General features: G+C 39.5%; 1 protein-coding gene across 7 annotated transcripts in view; it reads right to left on the bottom strand.

Moving 5' to 3' along the window:
• CAMKMT (calmodulin-lysine N-methyltransferase) overlaps positions 1-18,335 on the bottom strand; it is a 411,885-nt gene that overhangs the window by 38,824 nt on the left and 354,726 nt on the right. For 5 of the 7 annotated variants that reach the window (XM_011281035.4, XM_019827134.3, XM_011281037.4 and 2 more), the window contains exon 7: positions 14,971-15,037. The exons of the other annotated variants lie outside the window; for them this stretch is intronic. In XM_011281035.4, coding sequence (XP_011279337.3) covers positions 14,971-15,037 — 67 coding nt within the window. The remainder of the gene's footprint in view (positions 1-14,970; positions 15,038-18,335) is intronic. 7 annotated transcript variants of the gene reach the window in all.

Raw genomic sequence — 18,335 nt, 5'->3', positions numbered from 1 at the left:
CCAAACAACAACAAAAACCAACCCTTTTTACTATAGAATAAAACAGTGAAACCGAAAACTATGTGAAGCAAATACGCATCTTAATTAGTTATGAGGCTAAAAAACTCGGGACCACCACCCAGATCAAGAAATGGAACTTTGCCTGATCCCTCAGAAGTCCCTTTACGTGCTCTATCATTCACCTTCAACCTTCACCTCAATGCAATGACTTTTTAACTGGTCATCGGCCTCTAGCCTGCCACCATTCATCACACCAAAGAACTAAATTTGCCTGGACACATCTTTTCTACCTCTATGCCTTTGATGATTTCCTCCCTGCTTATCATATCTAGAATGCACTCTTCAACTGTTTTTCTTCTCTTGCCTTTCAAGGGCCACCTCCTTCATGACCCTTTCTCAGATCCCTCTTCCTTGGATTGGCTGATCTTCTTTTTCTACTTACAAAACACGAGTAACCCAACTAGAGCACACTCAGTCTTGTGTTTTGGTAGTTGAGCAAGTGTCTTATGTCTCATGTGGGTATCTTGAAACCTCACCTTACTCATATTTAGGGGTTACTCATGGTAACCCCTAAAGGGCTCACCATAGTGCTTTTACACGGAGCAGACTCTAAATTACATTTTATTACCTTGAACTGAATGACACAAGTTGAACTAGAATAGCAGCTAATTTAGTGAAACATTTTAGGTAAAAATGTTATTCACTAACAAACTTAATTAAAGAAGAGTGTATGTAAGACAGATATAGCAATTAAAAAAAAAAAAAAGTCCAGAAAATAAGCAATGCGATAAAAGTGATCCAAGGTTAATTTCTGGATCTCCATTTTCTCAACTAGTATAGGATTAGTGTTTCTCAACTGGGGTAGTATTGGCATTTGGGACAGGACAACGCTGAACTGTAGTCCCTAGTACTGTAGGATGTTTACTCTCTCTGCTCCCTCCGGTTCTAGTAACAACCCTTAGTCATTGTGACAACCAAACAGAAATACCCCACATAATTACAAACAGGTGCAGAGGTGGGCACACAGTCCACCTCTGGTTGAGAACAGCTGGTGGGTTATCTCAAAGGACTCTTCCACCTCTGATGCGTGCTTCTTGTTGGATCCCAGTAACGAAAGGCTGTGATGCAGACAAGAAACTAATCAGAACTCTCCCTTCTCTGTACAACTTTCCCCCTCCCACTGCCATTTACATCGTGACGAAGATGCCACCATAGAAATCCAGAGTCCAACATGAGGAACAAAGCCCTCACATGGAAGGTAAAAACAAAACAAAACAAAACAAAAAAACAAAACAAGACACCTCTCCTAAGGACAAATAGCGGGATATCCAATAGATTCGCCTTTATGCTTTCAGTTGGTATGCTAAACGGAACAGCAATGTAGGGATAAAACAAGTTGATCAAAGTGTGATCTGTGATCCAAATACATTACAATCACCGTGGGAGATTGTTAAAATGTGAGATTCATGAACCACAACCCTGGGGAGTCCAGTTCAGTAAGGAACTTTTGTTTGTGTTTTTTTTTTTTAATTTTTTTTTCAACATTTTTTTAAAATTTATTTTTGGGAGAGAGAGAGACAGAGCATGAACGGGCAAGGGGCAGAGAGAGAGGGAGACGCAGAATCGGAAACAGGCTCCAGGCTCTGAGCCATCAGTCCAGAGCCTGACGCGGGGCTCGAACTCACAGACCGCGAGACCGTGACCTGGCTGAAGTCGGACGCTTAACCGACTGCGCCACCCAGGCGCCCCTGAACTTTTGTTTTTAAAATAAGCACCACAAGGTAATTCCTATGAAAATGGGTCATGTATCATTTTGAGAAACCTGTTCCAGAAGATCTTTACCAGTATAGATATGAATTTAGAATACTCTTTAGCCAAAGGTCTAGACTTTTAGTTCCACGTGTCAAATGTCTTTATTTTCAAAAGAGTGATTTTAAAAAGGGTGCTGTTCCAGAGAAGTAATAGTGGCCCTAAAAACAGAATTAAGAGCACTCCACACTATATAAAGAACTTACATAACTCAACACAACATCATCATCATCACCATCACCACAATAATAATGATCCCATTGAAAAACGGGCAGAGGACCTGTCCCAAGAAGACATGCAGATGTCCACCGGACACATGAAAAGATGCTCGACATCACTAATCATCAGGGAAATGCAAATCAAAGCCACAATGAGATATCACCTCACACCTGTCAGAATGCTAGAATCAAAAAGACAAGAAATAACAAGTGCTGGCAAGAATGTAGAGAAAGAGAAACCCACGTGCACTGTTGGTGGGAATGGAAATTGATGCAGCCAATTTGGAAAACAGTAGGAAGGGTCCTCAGAAAATTAACAATAGAAATATCCTACGATCCAATAATTCCACTACTGGGTATTTCCTCAAAGAAAACAAAAACACTAATTTGAAAAGATATCTGCACTCTTATGTTTATTGCAGCATTATTCACAATGGCCAAGATATGGAAGCAACCCAAGTGTTCCTCAATAGAAGAATGGATAAAGAAGATGTGGTATATATGTGTGCAATGGAATATTACTCAGCCATAAAAAAGAATGGTGTCTTGCCATTTGGGATAACATGGATGGATCCACAGGGTATTATGCTAAGTGAAACAAGGCAGACAAAGACCATACAATTTCACTTACATGTAGAATCTAAATGACAAAGCAAATGAATAAACAGACAAAAAGCAGAAATAGACCCATAAATGCAGACAACAAACATGGTTGCCAGAGTGGAAAAAGGTGAAGGGATGGGCAAAATGGGTGAAGGAAGTGGGATACAGGCTTCCAGCTGTGGAATGAACAAATCATGGGATAAAAGGTACAGCATAGGGAATATAGTCAATGGTGTTGTAATAGTGTGTGGTGACAGAGGGTAGCTACATTCGTGGTGAGTATAGCATAATGTAGAGACTTGCGGAATCACTATGCTGTACATCTGAAACTAACATAACATTGTGTGTCAACTATACTTCAATTAAAACAAAAGAAAACAACAACAACAACAAAACCCCACTCCCCCCGGGATCACTAAGGGAAGGAAGCAACATCACAGATTAACCAAAACAGGATTTCATTTGTATAAATTCCTTGAAACAGATGATCTGACCAACTTTTTGATTTTTATCCTGAAGGGAACTAATTCACATTTCCAGACTAAGAAAGAAGGCTTGGAGAAAGGTGAAAGGGAAGTAAAATGAGGTCTCAATGAAAATTTTACCTTAGAGGATCTACAAGACTGATTAATTACAGACAATTAAGAGTTGCCAGGATGTCAGATCTTGTACTTTCTTTGTAAATACATGATATCTATAAAATAAACATGGGAGTAAGGTGGATGGAGCTGGTTTTAATGAATGAAAATTGGGACAACTTTAAAGCAATGAAACACTATAGAATTTAACGAGAAACGCTCAGAGAGACCGCAAGTTCAGTGGTTCTCAAGTGAGGTCTCCAGACCAGCAACAGCAGGGTTACCTGGGAACCTGCTCAAAATGCAAGCTCTTAGGCCCCCACCTCAGTCTCTCAGGGGATAAGGCCCAACAATCTCTGTGTCACAACAAGTTCTACAGATGATTCTGATACTAAAGTTTGAGAGCTATGGCTCTAGCTTGTTGTATATTTCTGGACTGGCTTTAAAACTGACCCCACTCTCTGGATCTGTGTTTTTGTCTGTAATTCAGCTGAAATAAACTTACTTCAGAGTCCAAAAGGAAGACAGATTTACTTAACATTTGGACTTCCTAAGTTGTTGACCAGTATATTCCACACTGGTGAAGGAGGACTGGTAAAGGGTTTTGAAATCTTGGAATGAAAGGTACTAATTATTTTACTAATTATATTTCCCATTTCAAGTATCTCTGATTCCATAATTATGACAGCTGATTAACTTACATAAGAGCAAAACAAAGTGATGATAAAAAATTAGAATTAGCTCTTATTTCATATCAAATTACAATTATGTGCCATTAGATGTGAAATCACAAATTGATTATTGTTTTTTCATGTTTTCATTTCTTTTTTCTTTTTCAAACTTATGAACTTTCAAGCATAATGCAATTTTATTTTTTTTGTTTTTTTTTGTTTTTTTTTAGTTTTTTTTTCAACGTTTATTTATTTTTGGGACAGAGAGAGACAGAGCATGAACGGGGGAGGGGCAGAGAGAGAGGGAGACACAGAATCGGAAACAGGCTCCAGGCTCTGAGCCATCAGCCCAGAGCCTGACGCGGGGCTCGAACTCACAGACCGCGAGATCGTGACCTGGCTGAAGTCGGACGCTTAACCGACTGCGCCACCCAGGCGCCCCGCATAATGCAATTTTAATATAAGAATTTCACTATTTGTTGCCAACTTCAAGTCATAGCTTCCAAAATAATGGGGTAAAAATTGCTTTGATCTAGCATTATGGTAGCAACTTAGGGTGACCCAGATTAGGTGGTTCAAAAGATAAGAAAAGCTTCCAAATTCTTTTAAGAAGCCATCATACCAGTGATATTAAAATCTAATAAAGATTGTGCAATAAAATTGTGGACCATTTCTACTGAAGAATGTCAGTGCAAAAAGCCCGGATAACATACACACTGCTGGTGGGAATATAAAATGGTCCAGCCAACTTAGAAAACAGTCTGGCAGTTCCTCAAAAGGTTAAACATAGAGTTAGTATATGATTATATACACCCAAGGGAAATGAAATTTGTCACAAGAACTTGTACACAAATGTTCATAGCAGCACTATTCATAATAGCCCCAAAATGGCAACCACCCAAATGTCTATGGTGAGTGGATAAATAAAGTGTAGTCTATCCATCCACCAAAAAACTATTAGAACTGATGAATGAATTCAATAAGTTTGTAGGATACAAAATCAACATACAGAAGTTTGTGGCATTTCTGTACACTAATAATGAAGTAGTACAAAGAAAAACTAAGAAAACAATCCCATTTACAACTGCACCAAAAATAATAAAATACCTAGGAATAAACTTAACCAAGAAGGTGAAAGACCTATATTTTGAAAACTATAAAACACTGATGAAAGAAATTGAAGACGACACAAATAAATGGAAAGACATTTCCATGCTCATGGATTGGAAGAACGAATATTGTTAAAATGTTCACACTACCCAAAGCAAACTACACACTTAATGCAATCCCTATCTAAATGCCAGCAGCATTTTTCACAGAACTGGAGCAAACAATCCTGAAATTTGTATGGGACCACAAAGACCCCGAATAGCCAAAGCAATCTTGAAAAAGAAAAACAGACCTGGGAGTATCACAATTCTACACTTCAAGCTATATTACAAAGCTGTAGTAATCAAAATAGTATAGTACCGGCACAAAAACATATAGATCAATAGAACAGAAAAGAAAGCCCAGAAATAACCCCACAATTATATGGTCAATTAGTCTTTGACAAAGGAGGTAAGAATATGCAATGGGAAAAAAGTCTCTTCAACAAATGGTGCTGGGAAAACTGAACAGCTACATGCAACAGAAAGAAACTGGGCCACTTTCTTATATCGTACATAAAAGTAAACTCAAAATGGATTAAAGACTTAAATGTGAGATCTGAAACCATAAAAATCCTGGAAGAGAGCACAGGCAGTAACTTCTCTGACACTGAGAAACAACCCACAAAACTAAAAGATAACCTACTGAATGGAAGGAGATAATTGCAAATGACATATCCGATAAAGGGTCAGTATCCAGTATGTATAACGAATTTATACAACTCAACACCAAAAAACCCCAAATAATCCAATTAAAAAATGGGCAGACGACATGAATAGACATGTCTCCAAAAAGGACCTACAAATGGACAACAGACACATGAAAAGATGCTCAACATCACTCATCATCAGGGAAATGCAAATTGAAACCACAATGATATATCACCTCTCACCTGTCAGAATGGCTCAAATCAAAACCAAGAAACAACAAGTGTTAGCAAGGATGTGAAGAAAAAGGAACCCTCATGCACTATTGGCGGGAATGCAAACTGGTGCAGCCACTGTGGAAGATGGTATGGAGGTTCCTCAAAAATTTCAAACAGAACTACTCTATGATCCAGTAATTGCACTCCTGGGTATTTGTCCAAAGAATATGAAAACACTGGGGCGCCTGGGTGGCTCAGTCAGTTAGGCGTCCGACTTTGGCACAGGTCATGATCTCACGGTTCGTGGGTTTGAACCCCGCTCGGGCTCTGTGCTGACAGCTCAGAGCCTGGAGCCTGTTTCAGATTCTGTGTCTCCCTCTCTCTCTGCCCATCCCCTGTTCACGCTCTGTCTCTGTCTCAAAAATGAATAAACATTTAAAAAATTATTTAAAAAATATGAAAACACTAATTTAAGGGATATACGCACCCCTATATTTACTGCAGCATTATTCATAATAGTCAAATTATGGAAGCAGCCTAAGTGTCCATCAGTAGATGAATGAATAAGGAAAATGTAGTATATATATACGATTGAATATTATTCAGCTACGAACAGAATGAAATCTTGCCATTTGCAACAACGTGGATGGATATAGAGAGTATAATGCTAAGCGCAATAAGCCAGACAGAGAAAGATAGATGCTACATGATTTCATTCACATGTGGAATTTGAGAAACAAAACAGAGGAAAAAAGTGAGACAAACCAAAAAACAGACTCTTAACTACAGAGAACAAACTGATGGTTACGAGGGGGTAGATGGATTGGGGGATGGGTAGAATAGATGAAGGGGATTAAGACTACACTTATCTTTATGAGCACTGAGTAATGTATGGAATTGTTGAATCGATACACCTGAAACTAATACAATATTGTATGTTATCCATGTTGGAATTAAAATAAAATAAAGTAAATGTGGTCTATCCATAGAGTGGAGTATTATTCAGCCATAAAAATGAATGACATCCTGGTATGTGCTAAAACATGGATGAACGCCAAAACATTATGTTAGGTTAAAGAAACCAGATATGAAGGACCACACGTTGTATGATTCCATTTATGTGAAATGTCAAGAATAAGCAAATCCATAGAGACAGAAAGTAGATTAGTGGTCCCCTAGCGCTAGGATGGAGAAAGTGGGGGGGGGGGGCAATGGGGAGTGACTGCTAATGGGTCACTTTATTATTTAGAATTTAGAACATTTGTATCACTTTTTATATTTTAGAACATAAAAATGTCCTCAAATTGATCATGATGGTTGCACAACTCTGTGAATATACCAAAAACCATTGAGTTGTACACTTTAAGTGGGTGAATTGTATGGCATGTGAATTGTATCTCAACAAACTTGTTATAAAAATAATTCCAGATATCACGTTAGAATACAGCAGCATGTTAAAGGACAAATTAAGACTCCATGACCAAGTGACTAGAAATGCAGAGATGCTTTAATATTAGGAAACTGGTTAACAGGACTTGTCATAATTACAGGTGAAATTAAAAAAAAACAATTTGCTCAGGTCCGTTCATGCAAAAAAGGCACCTGCTGAAGTTCTAAATTTATTTATAATAAAATCTCTTGAAAACTAGGAACCAATAACAATTTCCTTAACAAGATAAAAAATATCATATATATTTCCACTCAAAAGCTAATGCATAGCTAATGGTGAAATATTAGAGGAGTCCCAACAAAGTCATATTCAAAAATGCCTATCATTTAATATCATCCTGGAAATTTTTATCCAATAAAAGTATACAAGGGATACAAAAGAAGAGGTATAAGAATTGGAAAGAAGTCAAAATCGTCATCGTTTGCAGATGATGTGATTGTTTATTTGGAAAATTCAAGAAAATAAACTGACAAACTTCAGAAACAATAACTCATAGAGATGACTAAACATTTACTATACAAAACCCTGTAGCTTCCTTTATAAACATACATATAACAACCAGTTAGAAAATTTATGAAAGAAAAGAGCTCATTTATAAGAGAAACAAAACTAATTTCCAAAAATAAACTTAACAAGAGACATGAAGAAAGATTTTAAGTGCCAGTGAAACATCTGGAAAAACTTGAATAAAAAGAAAACGCCCTGTTCTTGAATAGGAAGACTCAGTCATAAAGACGTCAAGGCTTAGTAAATTATATTTCTTTCAATCACAATAAAAATGCCAGTGTAATAAAAATACCAACATAATTTTAGAAAATTCTAAAAAGAAAGCATAATGACAAGGGACTAGTCTTAACAGATATGAAAATATATTACTAAGATGTAGTAATTTACCCTTTGGTAGAGCCATATGAATAGACGAAGTTCACTTCTGAAAGTCTGTTGTGTAGATATACTTGCAAATATACAGTCTATGTACAGTTGTGTTCACCGCAGCACTGTTTGTAATGGCAAAATACTGAAAACAGACTATTATTAAAGTTAAAAAACAATGAGTTTTTAGCAATGGATTATGATGTGGCCATTCTCTAAAAAAATATTTTAAGATTGCCCCTTGTCCATTTTAAAGTGAAGAAATCCTTTGAAAATGAAGACGTTTGGGGCACCTGGGTGGCTCAGTTGGTTGAGCTTCTGACTCCTGATGTCGTCTCAGGTCATGACCTCAGGGTTGTGGGATTGAGCCCCAGGTGGGGCTCCGTGCTGAGCATGGAGCCTGCTTAAGATTCTTTCTCTCTCCCTCTGCCCACTCCCCCACTTACACATGCTCTCTCCCTCTCTCTCTAAAAGAGAGAGAGAGAGAGAGAGAGAGAGAGAGAGAGAGAGAGAGAGAGAGAGAGGCGCCTGGGTGGCTCAGTCAGTTAAGCATCTGACTTTGGCTCAGGTCATGATCTCACAGCTGGTGGGTTCCAGCCCCGCATCAGGCTCTGTGTTGACAGTTCAGAGCCTGGAACCTGCTTCCAATTCTGTGTCTCCCTCTCTCTCTCTCTCCTCCTCCCCCACTCACGCTCTGACTCTCAAAAATAAATAAAAATGTTAAAAAAAAATTTTTTTCTAAAAAATAAAAAAGAAAGAAAATGAAGATGTTTTTATTTGATATGTAACTTTGGTGATACACATTTCTATAAAGGAGTGATTTTTCTCTTAAAACTAGAAGGCATTTTTGCAGAGGGTGCAGTAGTCTGACATGCACACCTGGCTATCAATATTGAACTTGGCCAAATTTGGATAGTGAGATTTTGATCTTGGTGAGGAGTAGGAAACCACATGTCCAAAGAGTTAATATAATGTTATTTTAGACTAAGAGGCCTTAATTTTTAATTTACTGCAGTTTAAGAGGATGCCTTAAAAAATACAATGTCCCCAACTGTTAAAATCTGGCTCATTTTAATACAAAAAGGAGAACTCTATCAAAATAATCAAAAACTGGATAATATGCCTGTGGGAGCTGGTTTCTTCAGGGCAAAACACTGAAGAGTAGGGGACATGGATCCTTCTTTAAATTTGTCAGGCAAATAAAAAATGTTCGTAATAGAAAGTACATGTAGTAATTTCCTTCCCCCACATCCAAGATAGCAATGGAAGGAAACAGGACTGTGGCACCTCTAGAATTGTCAGCAGTTCTCAAGATTCTGTTACATAATTCTAGCAAAACTCACTAACAGGTATAGTTTATCAGAAAATTTCCCAAAGACAGCCTTCAGCCTCCTTATCTCAGTTACCTTCTTCTAACCTTCCTCTTCAACCTGACAAAGGACAGATAAATGCCTACTTACAATGTCAGTTTGTCTATAGACACGGCATAGGCATTCCTGAGAAGAAGCCTATCCTGAAATGAAAGTCAGCTATCTGATGTATAAACTGATGTCTGAGTCTCCAGAGCTTGACTTTCCTCCTACTAAAAATTATTTGGTTCCATAAGCCTTATGGATTCATGTCTTTCAAAATGTGCCCCAACTACAAATCTTAAAAACCTTTTCCTATGGCAGGGATAAAGCGTACTAATTGCTTCAGGGAATATAAAAACATATTAAGCAGAATCTTTGCCTTCAAGAAAATTATCCATCTCCCCTGCTAGAGTGTGAAGTCCAAGAAGGCATGGGCTTTCTCAGTCTTGTTCATCACTACATCTCTGGCACCTAGAACAGTACTTGGTGTGCAGAAAGTGACAGAAATATTTGTCAAGAAATGAATGAACCTCAGCAAAACTAAAAGGCAACCAAAGGAATGGGAGAAGATATTTGCAAATGACATATCAGATAAAGGGTTAGTATCCAAAATCTATAAAGAACGTGTCAAACTCAACACCCAAAAAACAAATAATCCAGTGGAGAAATGGGCAAAAGCCATGAATAGACACTTCTCCAAAGAAGACATCCAGATGGCCAACTGACACATGAAAAAATGCTCAACATCACTCATCATCAGGGAAATACAAATCAAAACCACAATGAGCTACCACCTCACACCTGTCAGAATGGCTAACATTAACAACTCAGGTAACAACAGATGTTGGCGAGGATGCAGAGAAAGAGGATCTCTTTTGCACTGCTGGTGGGAATGCAAACTGGTGCAGCCACTCCGGAAAACACTATAGAGGTTCCTCAAAAAATTAAAAATAGAATTACCCTACAACCCAGCAATTGCACTACTAGATAATTATCCAAGGGATACAGGTATGCTGTTCTGAAGGGACACATGCACCCCAATGTTTATAGTAGCACTATCAACAATAGCCAAAGTATGGAAAGAGCCCAAATGTCCACCAATGGATGAATGGATAAAGAAGATGTGGTATATATATACAATGGAGTATTACTCAGCAATCAAAAAGAATGAAATCTTGCCATTTGCAACTACATGGATGGAACTAGAGGGTATTATCCTAAGTGAAATTAGTCAGAGAAAGACAAATATCATGTGACTTCACTCATATGAGGACTTCAAGATACAAAACAGATGAACACAAGGGAAGGGAAGCAAAATTAAAATTAATATAAAAACAGGGAGGGGGACAAAAACATAAGAGATTCTTAAATATGGAGAACAAACAGGGTTACTGGAGGGGTTGTGGGAGGGGGGATGGGCTAAATGGGTAAGAGGCCTTAAGGAATCTACTCCTGAAATCGTTGCACTATATGTTAACTTAGATGTAAATTAAAAAAATAAATTAAATAAATTAAAAAAAAAGAAATGAATGCAAGAAGACACAGACAACATGCTTTGAGCAATAAGAGAATATGGCACTTTTAACTGTGGGATCAGTCTAAGGCCAATGGAAGTTAAAAGGATGACAAGATTAAGGCAGGATAAATGATAATTAGGCCATCCTACAAGGAAGAATTTAGAAGGACGAGGGGGAAGGGAATAGGACTGGTTAAGGCCAGTGATGGGAAAGACCAAATGTGTCCAGAGAGTGCAGAGGCCTGGGTGGCCATGGGAGAAGGCCACAGGAGAAGGCCATGGGAGAAGAGGCCCCTGGAGAGGGCCAAGGGAGAAGGCATATGCTGGGGAAGCAGAGGGCGCTAGACTGAATGAGGAGAGTGAAGGAAGTGAGGGCAGGCTGCAGAAGGCCTAGAAAAATCAGCAACTGGATCCCGCTTGGTGGACATTTACACTTTCAGAATCATTTTTCACACCCTTGATTTAACCTTTAAAAGGAAATGAGCCTCAGAAAAGACATAAATCTTAAAAAGCAGTAGGGCAATGGGGCCAATAGCCAGTCCTGGGGGCCCACATAAAGGTGAAATTTGGGTTATAAAGAAGTCTTAAATGTTATAATAAGTTCCATAGTTTACTAAAATTAATGGTTTATCAAAGAATAATACAAGTCACAGGCCTAAATTCGCCAGCAATTTTCGCACAAAGATAAACTCTTTTCTTCGGTAGAAACTTACTTTTAATATCACAGCAGGGTATATTTAATAGATTTTTAAAAATACTGTAACTGTTAACTAATATTAACCAGAGAATGACGCCATTCACTAATTCTAGAACACCCAGAAATATGTAGACGTCAAAAGCTCCAAATGCTTTTTTATGAGACAGTCAAGGTTTTGAAGACAGCTTCAGATAAACCTAACAATTGAGAAGCCGTAAATATCCCTGCTCTTTCCACCACTCTCCGGCTATATTTAGCAGCACAGTTTCCTTTGTTCACAAGTTACTCTCGCTAACTCCGTATTTATATTCTCAAAGGCAGAATGCCTTGGACCTATCAGTTAAATGAGTGGATGGCTACATGGATGGACAAACACGTGAACCATCAAATGACTGTATTAAGATCTGTGAGATGAAACGGATATAACGCTTCATCAATGGGCATCCTAGATCTTCCTTCACCGGGGCTAAAGCTCCCGGGCCTCCACAGATATGTCTGTCTCACTACGCAACAATTAGACTGGGATTAGAATGGAACAGGGGGAGTGAGAAAGTCCGTTATTAAAGGAGGGGCGTTATTCGAGGCAAGGGTGGTGATGTTTAGGAGAGCAGGGGTGGGTTCGTTGTGAAGCTAGTGGAGCTTAAGTGTCTGGGTCCCTTACTTGCACAGGCTCCTTCCAAGCACATGAGGCGCCCCAGTGATGTGTCACTACGGTCAAATGCTTCTGTAAAATTTGCCAAAGACGTCATCAAGTTCATTCTCCTGAAGAGAGCCCTCAAAATGTGGGGCCCCACAGGCACCCGCGTCTGTCCTGGCTGAGAGGCAAGAGGAGGCTGATGGTCACTGAGCATGCTGTTGGAGCAGCCGGAAGGGGAGCTTGGGGTGCCGTTGTCATTTCTGGGCAGTTTCCCGCTCCTTTCTAAAAACACACCATTTCCTAGGCCCCGTGTCCTCATACCCTGATACACCTTTCTGCTGTTACATCTCCTTTGCGAATGAAGTCACAGGAAACTCTCGGCTGTTCCAAACTTCATGTCAAGCTTTGAAGTGCTTTTCAATAGCAGAAATATTGGGCTCACAGGTGGGCTTTGTAGCTATGGTAAATACTTCTTAGTTATCTGTCGCTACTGTTATCCCACACCTCCAATTTGGAGGAGAAATTCTGCATAGGCATTGAGGCAATAAAAAAGAACATTGAACTATATCTTAGCTCTTTTGTGAACAGTTTCCTTTTATTTCTTCTCGCATGGAACTAATGTGCTCATCATATTGTACTGGCTATGGGTGGGAAAGCAGTGGAGAGAAGGGAAATGCTGATTACTACATCACTGGTTGGCAGTTCCCTCTTAGCTTCTGGAAGGTTAAGTGGTCAAGTAGCTTCTGAATATGAGATCAAGGCATTTCAAGGTCTGACTCATCCGCCGGTTATCTGGCAAAGTGTTTTTAGTAGACTTTGGACAAAATGCCTGCAGAGGTCAGAAGAGAAAAAACTGACCACAATGAATAGAAGATAAAGACAAAAAACCCAAATCTCTCACCTTGGGAGGTTCCTATAAGACTATTGCCATGTTATATGTCCAGGTACATATCAGAACAACATATTTAGAGATCGCATTTTTAATAACAGGTAAATAGAAACAAAGGCCATTTTGGATACGTCCTGTGTTGAATAACGACATTTTGCTTCTTTCTGTAACAATTATTTTATGAAAAGATGACAGCAAATTCTGCTGCACTTCATAAGTTAAACACTTGACATTTTTATTCCTCAAAATGGCACATTTTAGAAATGTAGATATGTTTATTAATTAGTGATTATTAACACCCAGTAAACAACATTATGTCTTGTAAAAACACAATCTCACTTCACAGCATGATGCTGAAATCTATTATTCCCTGATTCCATATGCTGAAATACACTCAAATGGTCACAAATGACCTTAAGCATTAAATAAATGTAAATGAGGACAACATAGAAAATGTGCTTTTGATTGATAACTAAAAGACCAGGTTGCAAATCACGTCCCTAAAGAAGGCCTTCCCAGAAGGGTAGGGCAGTCTACACCGCGGAGTGAAGGCTGTCCTAAGAATGAAGGATACACAGGTAACAGATTGCTCTTTATCCTGACCTGCCTGAGGCTTTCTGGGAAACAGAAAGGGTTTGTTATTTATATGAGGAACACAGAGCACATTGTCCCCTGTGCCACCAGCCCACTCTGACATTCTACTGCGAAATTTCAAAACACATACGTGGACACTCCATTATCTTCACCAGCTGACAGGAGAGAAAAATAATTATTGCTATTCCATGGCCTCGTCCCAATGTGTTGACCACCGTAGGTTTTAAGCGTTGTTGCTGTTCACTCATCTCCCTCCCACACCCCCAAACTGAGCAGTTTGGGTGGGAAAGCATCTTCAACACAGAGAAAACTCAAAATATCAAAGGGTGACAGGTTAAGAGTAATAAATAAACAGTTAGTTAAAAATCAGACTGTTCTTCTAATGTCTGGGGTTTGACCTATGCATGAAAAATGCACAAATACAGACATTTCATGGGAAAAGTACTGAACGATGATTACTCACTCTTCTGGTTCCTATCATCAGGGCAAAAGGAAATGTAGCATCACAGAAAGCACTATTGTTTTGGTTGAGGGGAGGCATTTCTCTAAGTTTGAATAGGAATCAACAGAAGCTGAAAGGGAAAGGACACCTAGCCCATTTTACGATCATGAATGGAGCGAGGTTTCTCAAAGGGGCCCGTCTTGTGCATTGCAGGATGTTTAACAGCATCCCTGGCCTCTGTCTACCAGATGTCAGTAGCAATCCTCTCCCCAGGTCAGGACAATGAAAAAGCCCCTGGGAGCAAGACTGCCCCTAGGAACAGAGCCTTCATAAGGAGGTCTCACGAGGGACCTCCCCAGCCTCATCCTGTACACTCTCAACCCTTAAATCATTCTCAACCCAGGGTTCAATACACTTCAGGTTTCCTCGTTTATGAACTGAAGATAATGAAAATGTCCGTCTGCCTCATTACAAGTTCCTTTCAACATTAAATGAGATACTTTTAAAGTGCTTAGAACAGGGCCTGACCCACAGTAAATGCTCAGCAAATGTTAGCTATTATTATTTTTAATAATCATCCCTCGTAGTGAGAACACCAGAGTGTTTTAATGCAGAAGGGTATCTTACCCGCTTGATATTTTCCGAGTTTTAAACACACCAGCCTTCTGATTCCTTGTGATGATGTCTCTCACGTCTGAAGGACACAGTTAAGAAAGCTTCTGCAGAGACTGTCAACTGACTCAAAACAAAACCAAACCAAAAGGTCCACAAACACGACGATCTTCTTACTGTACATGGAATCAGCACGGTGAAAAGAGAAGAGTTGTAGGAGAAGAAGGGTCTAGCCCTGGCTCTACCACCAATGTTGAACTGCTTGCCACAGGCAAGCTCTCTGGACTTGCTGGGCTGCAGTTTTGTCACCCGTGAAATGGACATTCAGGGAGCATGCTGGCAAGGCCCAGGGCTATGAGTGCTGGTGGGTGTAGATGACTCCTGCGTGGGCACCATGCCCCACTTGCTTCAACGAGCTACAAGCCCCAAGGCAAGCCTCTTTCAGTCAGTGGGGAGGGCAAAGGCAGTTTTCGGAGACTCTCCAGGTTGAAGAATTTCCAATCTCGTAAACGCTAGCAGAGAGTATGGGGACGAGCAGCAGGGAAGGGCTTGGGAGGAAGTGAGAGGCGAAAGACAGAAAAGCTTGGAGAGCCTTTGAGAGAAAACAAATTACTAAAGAAGAAAGCCAGTCCAGGGAAAGGCCCCTTGAAGAACGGGCTTTACAGACTCATGCCGCGGCCTTTGGCCATCTGCTGGCACATAAGGGCTTGTACGAGAAAAGCCGTATTTCTCGAAGAGATGTTTTGAGGAGCTAGTCCATTACATCACACAGCGCCATCTTGATGAGGGCCCGTGGGAAAAATCATGTCACATTCCAACACCGGGGCAAGGCTAGACTTGAGATCAACCCTTTTTGCTTCAACTTCCGGGCGCTATAAATCTTACAACTGTCCTCGTTTCTCTTCTTGCTCTGGTCCCTGTGCAAAGCACAGAGCCGTTTGTCCAGAGCCAAACGGATGACCAAACTCTATCAACCACAAGAGCTCTTATGGTATGTGTTTTCTGTACTGACCTCTCATCCTGGCTTCATCATATTTTCCTGGCTTTCTGATTTCAATAATCCTCACTTTCTCATTTATTTCATATGGTATATCCTATGCGTCACTGTAAAAAGCCTCCAAGTCCCTCTTTCGGATCAAGGCAGGTTTAAATAAGCAAGAAATAAAATAATTCCACTGAAGGCTGCAAGCTGAACTAAATTGGGCCCATGGGGAGGACACCAAGCAGACAAGCGATGTTCCCCTATTGCTCAGAAAAACAGATTTCCTTTTTTTTTTTTTTATATTATAGAAAAACAGATTTCCTGAATGCTCCAAACAAGCATTGGCCAAGATCTCCCCGTAAGAACAGAGCCACAGGACTTTTTAGCCCAAATCTCTGCTTGAAACATCAGGCACACCCATTTCTTCTCTGAGTGAATAAGCAGGTACTGTGATAGCTTTCTCCCCCCCAGGAGTGGGTAGGAAAAATCAATTAGGTCTCCTAATGAAGGGCTTTGTGGAGGTTTACAAAAGTGCATTATATGGAGACTTTTTTTTTTTCTGGGTGAACTTTCCTGTATGCAAATTAAATACCGTTAAATTACATTCATTAAAAAAATAAAAGAGACTAATTTGCCTACTTGTTTTGATTAACTAAAATGACACATCGGCCTACAGTTCTGTCTATTTCAGGAAGAAAGTATTTCAGGAAAGTCTTCTAAACGAATTGTCTTGTAAGAAAGGACAGCTGACATCTTTATTCTGAGAAGACCAAAATTAGTGAAGAATCAACTGACAACTGTTTTTTGGTTATGCTCCCCCACACGCCGGCCACACCCTTCTCGATGTTTCCATGACATCCCACCACATGCAACAATGTGCCTGGTTCACCTGTAGCGTCGTATGAGTACATGACTAATCTATCAAGCCAAACATATTATTTTGTTAGTGGAGGTAATACTTCTTATAAAATAGTCACAGGGAAGTTAAATTACATAAGCCTGAAAACCTATTAATAATTTTTAGTAAACATCTTAACGCTCTACGCTTTTATACAATTTATAAACCTGTGGCACTGGGTGGTCAGGTTGAAGCAAGTGTACGTATTTGTAATTCTGGAGGTGCTTTTTTTTTTTTTTTATATATAATGAAAAAAATTCACAGCAGTATTTGGGCTGCTTTATTTTTAGAACTGGGAAGGAAATATGTTTTATGGTTTAGGAGGTGTTTTTATTTTTATTTAAAAAAAAATTTTTTTAACGCTTATTTATTTTTGAGACAGAGAGAGATAGAGCATGAACGGGGGAGGGTCAGAGAGAGAGAGGGAGACAGGATCTGAAACAGGCTCCAGGCTCTGAGCTGTCAGCACAGAGCCCGACGCGGGGCTCGAACCCACGAACTGTGAGATCGTGACCTGAGCTGAAGTCTGACGCTTAGCCGACTGAGCCACCCAGGCGTCCCTAGGAGGTGTTTTTATATTAAAACAAGTCCAAAGAGAAAAACAAATGGCAGTAGTGTATTTAAATATCTTAAGAGATACATTCTGATATTCTGCTCCCCCCAACCTTCACTTTAGGTCAGATTTTGAGGTGGTTCCTCTGGTTGGCATGTATCTAATAATAAATTTTATCATTTTTTAGTGTCACTTCAGAGTAACAAAGGAAATCCAAACCATATATATATATAGATATATGTATATATAAGAGCCTGCGTGGCTCAGTAGGCTAAGCATCCAACTCTTGATCTCAGTTCAGGTCCTCGCCTTAGGGTTGTGAGTTCAAGCCCCATGTTGGGCCCCACACTGGCTGTAAAGCCTACTTTAAAAAATAACATAAAATAATAAAACAAACATTGTGATTCAGAAAGCATTACTTTCTGAGTTTATGTTACCTTTATTTTCACTGGACCATCCAAGGTGAGGGTCGAAAACCATGAAGTTATAATATAAATCCTGTTCATTTTGATCACTGGTTTTTAAAAATGCTTGATGTGGCAATATTTGCCAGTTTAAAGGCTGCAAAACATTCTTAAATGTGGTTGTTATCAAAGGAATTGAGAGGATGACAGGAGATGCTTTGAACTCTGTTAGCAGTGTCAACTGTTATGTTTTTGGATGAGAGGCCTTTTCTTACTGAGGGTGCTGAGGAAAATGTAAGATGACACTCAGCAAACCATTCTAGGTTTTGGTGAAACAGAATGGTTTAATGGGGGCGGGGGGAGGGAAGCTTTGAAGCCAAATGAACCTGGCTGGCTTCTAAGCTGATGTTGATACTTAACGGCTGTGTGAACTTCGGTAAATTAGCCTCTCTGAGCTCCACCTCAAAAATAGGAATAATGATTCTGCTAATAAATAATAAATTAATTTATTTAATTTTATAGGCTTAATGGAGTACTCCATAG

This window comes from Felis catus, chromosome A3, assembly GCF_018350175.1.
Source record: "Felis catus isolate Fca126 chromosome A3, F.catus_Fca126_mat1.0, whole genome shotgun sequence".
Taxonomy (NCBI): Eukaryota; Metazoa; Chordata; class Mammalia; order Carnivora; family Felidae; genus Felis; species Felis catus.
This window is presented reverse-complemented; position numbering and strand designations above follow the sequence as displayed.